The sequence below is a fragment of the Chrysochloris asiatica genome, unplaced genomic scaffold (genome assembly GCF_000296735.1).
Source record: "Chrysochloris asiatica unplaced genomic scaffold, ChrAsi1.0 scaffold00041, whole genome shotgun sequence".
In the NCBI taxonomy this organism is placed as follows: domain Eukaryota; kingdom Metazoa; phylum Chordata; class Mammalia; order Afrosoricida; family Chrysochloridae; genus Chrysochloris; species Chrysochloris asiatica.
The window spans coordinates 12,959,461-12,969,071 of NW_006408559.1; the positions used below are offsets into that span (position 1 = coordinate 12,959,461).

The window sequence follows — 9,611 nt, forward strand, 5'->3', positions numbered from 1 at the left end:
AAGTAACAAAACTTAAGACAATTAAAGACCGCTTCAATGGGTGACTCCACGTTGGGGAAGAAATCACGTGAAAATAACAAAAAAAAAGAGGAAATGAACTCATCCAAAGATAGACTGTCCAAATGGTCCACAATGAGTCTAAAGCAAAGATGAGAAAATTAGGGGGCAAGGAAACTAGAGCACTAGAAATGGTACAACCACATGGAATGAATTAGACACTGGGAAATGTAACTGACTATCACTGAAAAGTCTGTGTAGAAATTGTTGCCTGGGAACCTAACTGGAACATTAAAATGCTATCTTAAAAAAATTCCAAATGGGTTTAATAAAAGACTGTGCCGTCTATAAAGAAAAAGCTGAAGCCCCTCGGATGCTTCTTGTTAAGTGCTGTCAAATTGGTTCTGATGCATCGTGACCTGGTATAGGGTTTTCAAGAAGTAGTTGGTGGGTTTGAACCGCCAACCTTGTGGTTAGCTGTACAGAGCCACACCAGTGACCAAGAAATCACTAGGCAGGTTATATAGGATGTCAGCATGATGGAAAACCACAGAAGAACATGCAAATAGGAATGGTGCCAAGTGAAAGGACCCGCTGTTGTCTGCAGTCAGTTTCGACTCATCTGTCCAGTCGATTCCAACTCATAGTGACCCCTTAGGTCAGAATAGAACTGCCCCATGGGGTTTCCAAGGCTATAAATCTTCATGGGAGCAACAGCCTCGTCTTTCTCCCCAAGGAATAGCTGATTAGTGGGTTCAAACCATTTGTTGGGCAGCTACCAACCACTGTATCACCAGGCCTGACAAGATCTCATATACCTTACAGCAACCCCAAGAGGATGGCCGGCTGTCTGAATTCACCCTGTCTCCCAAATCTACACCCCCCATTTCCCCCTCCTCCTCTAAGCAGCCCAGGCACTCTGGGCCTCGTGTTACAGAACTGCTGAGGTGGGAACACACGGTCCCGAGGATCAGACCTCTTCCCAGGAAGTACAGATGCTCCAGCAGGAATGGCAGAGATGGAGCTTCACCAACACCCTCGCCATCATGATTCGGAACTTCCACATAACTTGTTAGGTCCATCAAGATGGTTTCCTAGCTCAGTGACCCTGTTGTATACTGTGTGTATGTGTGGTGTACATGAGGGTGGTAAGCATGAATGGTGCATGAACTGTACGTGGTATGTCTGTGTGGTATGTGAGTGTGTGGTGGTGGTGCAGCGGTGTAGATACACTTCCTGCCCTCTTTCCTGAGGTTTCGTGGCTCCTCCAGGACACAGTCCTGCCTGGGGACCAACTCCTGGGAGTGCTGTCCCTCCATCCTCTCTCTCTCAGTCTGTCCTCAACTGTGGTGGAATGCTGAGAGGGGTAAGCAGAAGTCTTAGGGTGTGATAGAAAGAGTGGGCCAGCCACAGGCAGGCGGGAATCTGAACACAGACTGCCTGAACAGGTTTTGCCACCTCGGAGCCAGCATTTCCTGATCTCTGAACTGGGCCTGGGTCTCGATCCTGCTATAGTGCGCAGCAGGTGCTTCCAAGGAAGGTTCCCAGAGAACAAACCAAAAAGGCCCAACCCACCAGCGAAGCAGGATCACATGGGCTTCAGACAGGACAGGACAGTACAATAAAGCAAAATTCGGGACGAATCTTCATGTATGCAGAGAGTGAAGCGTCCAGCTGATAAGAAGAGAGGGCAGATGCATAAGAACACTCACTGAAGTAAGACATTCACAAGTCAAATCCAAAAGTGTTTGAGGGAGAAAAAACCATGCAGCACTGGACTGGTAACCACAAGTCAGCGGTTCAAAGCCTCAAGCTGTTCCGTGGAAACCCTATACAGAATCGCTGTGAGTTGGAATGAACTCATGCATACCACGTTACAAGTAAAGTCTATCCCAGGAAGTCAAGGACAGAAATTAAAGCCTTTTGTGTTAAAATTCTTAACAAAATAGGAACAGAAGAGAATGCCCTTAAGGAATAAAAATAGAAAAAAATAAAAAGAATGGGAGGAAACAACAGTGGAAGAAAAGTGTCAACAAAGGACAACGGAGACTCGAAGAAGGACTTAGACCCTTTCCCTCCCCAAGACCCACTCACTACCCCTATAACCCACAGAATTCTTACACGTGAAACCTCCGCCTGTCTCCCCTTTTGCTCCAAGGTAGAGTTTAAATGGATAACATTAGAAAACCTTTTGATTAAAAAGTCTTAAAGCAGAATCCTGATGAAAAGTGGGCAGGGATGGGTGGGAGGAGGAAATGCAGAACACAGTGTCAATTTCTCATGGAATCCAGACTTTCTGGGTCCAGGGAGGCTGGGTGAACTCCCGAAATGACTGCTTTGAAATGATTCCTGAAATGATCATCTTTAAACCTGAAACCAAAAATATTCCCCAAAGTCTTAAAACCAAACTGTTTCGTTTAAGTTGTAAAGAATGAAAATGAGAGTCAGTGACATAGCCACAGAGAGTGAAGCGTCCAGCTGATAAGAAGAGAGGGCAGATGCATAAGAACACTCACACTTGCAGATAATACCCATTTGACCTGGCTTCAATGACTGGATGATCAGAGCTCAACTAGAAGAAAGAAGAGGAAAAAAAGAATAATCTGAAACAATTTGATGAACTTGACCTACACCTATGGTTGCAGTAGCTCAAAAGAGGGAACAAATCTTTACAGTGAGGATCATTCCCACCCCCTCCATACACAGAATAGACAGGGATGGACAACTTGGACATTGGCTACCCACAGTGGGGATGGGGTGGTGTGGGGTGGGGGGGAAGCTACAAAGGCAAGAAGTGACTGGCTTACAAGCTTTAAAAAACAGAACCTAGATCCAGAGGGTGTGGAGGAAAGTAGAATCTCCACTGAGTAGTATCCAATCTGTCTGGGCGGGGCTAATGAAAGGAGATGCAGACAGGTCTCTTGTGGTACAATAGTGAACAGTTGCTATCAGGACTGACTGCGAGGGTTGGAAATGTAAAGGTAGATGTTTTGTAGCAAAAGGAGGGGAGTGACTGACTTTGCAGTCCAGGAGTGGAGGTCCCTGGAACCATCAAGGGAGAAAAGTGGAGAGCGGGACCCTACCCAGAGAAGCAATGATGCCAGAGATGGAGGCAAAGACGATGACGTGGAGAGATGGATCAGCTGGGGACTCTAGACCCAGAGAGGGAGAGGGGCAGTGTGCTGATGATCGGGGGGCAGGCTTGCTGGATATATCTTTTGGTTGGTTGATGATGCATGGAGGGGATTGTAACCATGGCAATGAAACGATAAATGATAGGATGAATATAAAGCTAATGTTCTCCATGTAAACCATTCACATAATTCATAATAAAACATTAAAAAAAAAAAAGAATGAAAGTGAGCCCTGGTGACCACCTGTTTGATTAAACACAGGACTGTTAACCACAGGTGGCCAACATCCCAGCTGCTCCTTGGGAGATAGAGGAGGCAGTCAGCTTCCATAAAGATTTATAAGCCTTGAAAACCCTCTGTCTTACAAGGTCTCTATGGATCAGAATCAACTCCACAGCACTGGGTTTGGTAAAATGTGTCTGCCTTCAGCACTGTGCTTTTTTTGAGATCTATCTATATGGGTAGAGTCCTGTTGTGGCCCTGTGGGTTAATGTGCTGGACTACAAAGTCAGTTTGGACCTCAAGATTTGCAGTTCAAGCTCACCAACTGCTGCTCCTAGGAAATCCTACACAGGGTCGCTATGGGTTGGAAACAACTTGATGGCACTTAACAACAACAATGTCTATATGGGATCAAGTGGACAAGAGCAATTCAAAAGATTCAATCGGAACCTTAGGGGGAAGTGAGTTAATGTTAATGGGGGAAGAACAATTGGATAAAGGGGTGAAAGTGATCATACAACTCCAAGAATGCCCCTAAATTGTGCCTAACCACCAGGCAGGCACCGTTGCACCACGGACTGGATCTAGTTCATAGGTCTTTCTTGTGATGGACTGGGTTACTATTCACCCTCTCAGCCTGAGGCATGGTCTCCTTTACCTTCTGATGCTGCCCTTGACCTCGGAGCTTTGCTTCAGTCAATGGAATGTTAGCAGATACATTCCAATGAGCGAGCGCAGCCCCACTTGACTGGGTTCTTTTACTTCCGTCATTTTCCTTGTGAAGACCCTTGGTACAAACACAAACCCCACCTGTCTGTGTGAGTCCTGAGCTCCCCAGATAGCTCCAGCCGTCGACCCACCCACCGACTATTGAGAAATACCTGCTTGTGGTCCTAATCCCTGAGTCCTGGGTGACTTTTTCACCCAGTACCATTTATGAGTACGGTGATAACCAAGGTACATAACCCACTAAGTGGGATTTATTCCATATGATTCCCAGAGAGTACACACGTGCTTCCCCCTAGGCTTTGGGGGAGTTTTCCTTGACACCCTCCCTGCCATCACATAAGGCCCCCTAGTGCTAGCAGTCTGTCATCTGTAGTGACCCCCCCCCCCTCCAGGCCTGCCCCCCTGCCCTTCTCACCTGTGTGTGGTTCAGCAAGGGAAGGGAGGCCCGATGCGCAGAGCAGAATGCCTGGCTGGCCTCCCAGGCCAGGGCCTCGGGAGACAGGTAAAAACACAGCTCCTGTGTCCACATCCAATCCCGGGGGCACGGCCGGCACTTGGCCCCTGCAAGCGAGAGACACACTAAAAATCACAAGTCCCCAGCCAGCCGCCTCAAGGGACAGAGCTGATCAGGAGGTAGGTCGGGCCCAGGGAGGTAGTACATTCTGTGTACAAAGTCCCCAGAGCCACTGTCCACCAGGCACAGGCTGGCCAGGTAGGAGCAAGGAGCTCCTTTTTCTTGGCACAAAAGCATTCTTAGCTCAAGATGTCTCTTCCAAGCTGGGGGGATGCATGTTTCTAACTCTCCCCATTGCTGTTAAGACTGAGAGACAGTACTGATGGGGGCAGGAGGAGGGACGGAAAGGGGCATCGTACCTACTCTGGAGACCAGGACCACGATGGTGACCACACACACTGCAAGGAGGAGGGCCATGATGGCCAGAGCCCAGCGCAGGGACCTCATGTACATGGGCAGCCCTAGGGGGCATAAAGAGAGGCAGGTCAGACCACTCAACTGCAGTGACCTTGGACCCACACTCACCTGAGCTCTTGCTCCACAGTCCAAGACATCAGGAAAAACATTTGACTTAAATTCGGGTTTCACATTTGGGAGAAAGATGGAGATGTTTTTCTTCTTAAATAACTAGAGGGACTCCACACGCCGCTCCCTCCAGAGAGCAATAAAACTATGCCAACAGTACCAGACATCTCTTCCTTCCCAGCGTCTGTCCCTTGGCCCCGCTAGCTTCCGCCCAATTTCCTTCTCAACCTAGGTTACCCATCACCTCCTGTGAAGTCAATGCCCCTGCTTACCCCACTTCACTTCTGACATGTGACTGCCCTTGGTGCTAGATTGAATAGTGCCATACCCCCAACTCATGTCCTTCCAGGCACCTCAAAATGTGACTTAATTTGGAGATGTACAATTGCAGGTATAATTAGTTATACCTGAGTAGGGCAATCCCTAATCCAGTAGGCCCAGAGTCCTTAGAAGAGACAGAGGGGAAAACAGGCAGAGACTGGTAGAATAGAGGAGCTTGTAGGGCCACTGTAAAGGGCAGAACCCTGCTGGTCCCTTGATTTTGAATGTCCAACCTCCAGGTTGTAAGAGACAGAATTTACATGAACTGAGTTTGGGGTACTTTGTTAGGGCAGCCACAGAAAATCAACACACCATCCTACAGGGAAAAGAATAGCTGCCTCATGGCCAGCTCTTTGGGGACACTGGTCCAAACATATGAGGGGAGAGAGACACCCCAGTCTTCACAGTGCTGCCTCCCTCAGGTTCCTGGGGAGGGAGCCTGAAGGAGTTGGGAAGTTGCACGACCATGTTGGCCAAGTCATGGAGTCTGTGGCCTCCTTTGGCTCCTAGAGCGTTGATGTAACCCAGGGTTAGGTCACCATAGATAAAGTGATCACAAGGCAGAGTTCCTAGTTCAAGCAGCTTCCTGGGGCCAGGCCTCAGCCCTGCTCTGGGAATCCCATGTGCCCTAGAGAGAAGAACCAAAGCTCCTAGCCTCAACACCCACCTGGCATACATACTTCTTTGTCTGGTGTCGCCCCTCCTGTACTTTTCCTCACACTCCAGGAGGACCAGCCTCCATGGCAGAATGGTTTCTCTCGTGGTAACACTCTCTAAGCATCCAGCCCATCCTTTCAAATCAGTTTCTTTTAAAAACGGGTTCAAAATTATAGACCCATTTGGTTGACAGAATAACCAAAAATGTTCCCACCCAAATCCCTAGAATCCTCAATACACTGGCAAAGAGGAATTAAGGTTGCTGACCTGGAGTCCTGGTGTGGTGCTGTAGGGTCAGTACTGACTGATGATGGCTTTTCTATCCAATGTCTCTGGTAGCATAGTGGTTATGAATCGGGCTGCGAACCTCAAGGTCAGCAGTTCAAAACTACCAGCTGTTCCAAGGGAGAAAGATGAGGCTTTCTGTTCCTGTAAAGGTTTACAGCCTCGGGTATGCCAGTCACTATGAGTCGGAACCAACTCCACGGCACATAACAACAATAACAACATCCAATGTCTTAATTTCCACCAAGTAATTGGGTGGGCCCATGCAAATAAGGTGTACAGGACTCTAAGGCTGGGATTGTTCAGTTTTGCTATCTAGCTAGGTTTAAAAGGAGTCATCTAGGTTTAGAAGTAAGAATGGAAGATTCCAAGACCATCAAGAAGGAAGAGCAATGCCAGAGGAGATGGCAAAGGCGGTGGTGTGGAGAGACAGAGCAGTCTGTGGTCTAGGTCAGGGGGTCACATGGCTGAGAAGCCAAATACAAGAGCGAGATGTGTTTGCAGCATAGCAGAGAAGAGGCGTTCCTGATTGGAGAACTACTGAGTCCTGCGTTGGGTTTTGATCCTGAATTGTATTTTGTTCACTTCCCTAATAAACCCCATAATCGTGAGCATTTTGAGTTCTGTGTGACCATTGTAATGGATTATCCAAGCCAGGTGTGGAGCAGTGTGCTGTCGGGGGGAGGGTTAGTGCCAGAGCAGGGGAAAGAAGGTTGGAGGGTGGAAGCCTGTCTGACCTCCGGCTTCAGAGGAATTGGCCTTAGGCTGATTTTGACTTTGATTCTCTTTTCCCCTTGTGAAGCCAGGGGAAGTCAGACATGGTCTCCACACACAGTTTGTACAACTGCTAACCACAAGGTCAGCAGTTCTAACCCACCAGCCATTCCTTGTAAACCTTATACACGTCTCTATGAGTCAGAACCAACTTGGGGGCACATCTCAAGAACAATGACAATCAGCTGGTCTGGAGCTGGGGAGAGTATTCTGGATTATTGGTGAGAGATGGAAGGACTCAGCCCCCACCTTGCTGGCCTTTGATGACAGAAGATGGGGTCTGACCACAAGTCCAGGAACACAATGGCTTCTAGAAGCTAGACAAGGCAAGGCAATGGAATCTCCCCCTGAACCTCCAGAAAGGAAGGTGGTAGCCCTTCCAAACCCCTTTCAAGCTTCTGACCTACAGAACTGTAAGGATAAATCAGGGTCATTTTAACGTATTAAGTGTGTGAAATCTGGTACAGCAGCGACAGCAAGCTACCATACCCCCAGCATACGGTGCCCACACAAAACCTGAGAGGCCTCCGGGGCTTGCTGCTGCCCAGCTGGCCTGTCCAGCCGCTCCATGGGCCTAGCAGTTGGCTGTCTGCCCACTTTGCTCTCCTTCCTGCTGCAAGTACCTCCCTGCCCCCCCCCCCCATTCCTATTCGCTTTCACAGGGCTCCAGGAAGCTTTCCCATGCCCCCAAGTTCACTGATCACTCCCTCTTGGTTCCTTGTCCTGGGCGGTTTCATATTTTCTGACTCTTTCTTCCTTCCGCCCAACTCTCTTCACCACCACCCGTTTCCCCTCCCTTTCCTTTCCCTCCACGCACAATCATCACTGATAAAGAATGAGTGTTTGGGACCAAATGACCAAATGCTCCTCAGGAGAGTGGCGAGAAGGGGAGCCATTAACAGTGGGAAGGGTGGCTGTTCAAACCACCCAGAAAGTTCTGGCAGTCACAGTCTTGAAAATCCTATGGAACGGTTATTTGCACACCTGGCAAGGCCCTAAGTCAGGTGTCCATGGGGACAGCCTAATCGGCCTGAGTTCTGGAGAACTCTGTCCCTCTGCCCTGTACTGGAAGAAGTCCCCTCTCCGCCTCTTCTCAAAGATGCTGTGACCACTAAGTGGGCCTGTGATGATGATAGTGACAATTATTCTTCCACCAGCATTTGGAGTTACCTTGTTGCTGTTAAGTGCCATCCAGTCGGTTCCGACCCATAGTGACCCTGTATAGGGTTTCCGAGGAGCGGCTGGTGAGTTTGAACGGCCAACCTTGTGTTTCAAACTGACTTTGCAGTCCAACACATTAACGCACAGCACCGCATCACAACTCCTGGAGTTACCTAGAAAGTTTACTAATCTCTCAGCCCAAGGCAAGGCCCAGGGGGCCTTCATCAGCGTCCCTAATGGGCAAGGACTAGGGATGCCCCTGGGGGCAGGAGGGGCGGGTCTGGGTCTCCAGACCCACAGGGCAGAACTGTTGTGTGGGTCCCCGTGCCGGATACGTGGGGGCGGTCATACTCGTCTTACCCATGAGCGCGATGGCGCGCGGCAGCTCCTTCCCATCAGCGCTGGGCAGCAGCGCGGCGTCCTCCTTCTTGTCGGGGCCCAGCTCACGGCAGCGGCAGCGACCCAAGAACGGCGTCAGGATTCCGTCGGCGGGGCTGGCCAGGGGGCTGGGGGGCGCGGAGAGCAGGGGCGAGGAGCGGCGCGCAATGCCGGGAGACTCGGGCACCGGCACCGTGAGGAAGCGCCTGGAGGGCGCGGGAGAGGGGGTCCGGCCAGGGGTGCCCACCGGCGTCACGCGCACGTCCACCTGCAACTCCACCGGCGCCCAGGCCCCCGCTTCGGACCCCGGTGCGTCGCCGTTAAGGGGCGGATCGGCGGGAACCGGCGGCTCGGAGGCCCCTGGGCGGCGAAAGGCGCCGTAGCCCAGGCCAGGCAGCCGCAGGGGCGCCGGTCGCCGTCGCTCGCCCCCGGCCGGGTCCGGGCTGAGCTGGGGACTTCGTGGCCGCTGCACTTCCTCTGAGAGGTCTGACCCCGACCCGGGCCCTGGTGTCCCACCATCCAATGGCTCCATCGGGAACTCGGGATGGGACATCGCACTTCGCTCCTAGGGCGCACCTGGGCCAGGTACGCGCGATTAGCCAGCAAAAGCTCCTGAGTGCTCAGGCCACGCCCCTCTCCGGTGGTCGGCTGTGATTGGCTGTGGCTAGCTCCCGTTGGCCACGCCTCATACCTGGTACCCACAGGGGCCCTTGGGCGGGGCGGGACCGGGGCGACCCAGGGTCAGAGCCGGAATCCGGAACCCCGCCCCACTCCTCCTCTGTGTCCTAGGACCCACCTTTACCCCTTCTGCTCTGCTCTCGGATTCATTTCTAGTCTGTCTGGTGTTTTCATTTCCTAAATGATGGACATTGTGCTGGATTGAGAGATTGGCCAGGCCTGTTAGTGAATCCAAA

At 50.9% G+C, this 9,611-nt stretch overlaps 1 protein-coding gene across 1 annotated transcript in view; it reads right to left on the bottom strand.

Annotated features, from left to right (window-relative positions):
* KLRG2 (killer cell lectin-like receptor subfamily G, member 2) overlaps positions 1 to 9,250 on the bottom strand; it is a 10,170-nt gene extending 920 nt beyond the window's left edge. The window contains exons 1-3 of the mRNA XM_006861245.1: positions 8,680 to 9,250; positions 4,956 to 5,057; positions 4,498 to 4,643 (exon numbers count right to left, since the gene is read on the bottom strand). Coding sequence (XP_006861307.1) covers positions 4,498 to 4,643; positions 4,956 to 5,057; positions 8,680 to 9,250 — 819 coding nt within the window. The remainder of the gene's footprint in view (positions 1 to 4,497; positions 4,644 to 4,955; positions 5,058 to 8,679) is intronic.
* Positions 9,251 to 9,611: the final 361 nt, after the last annotated feature.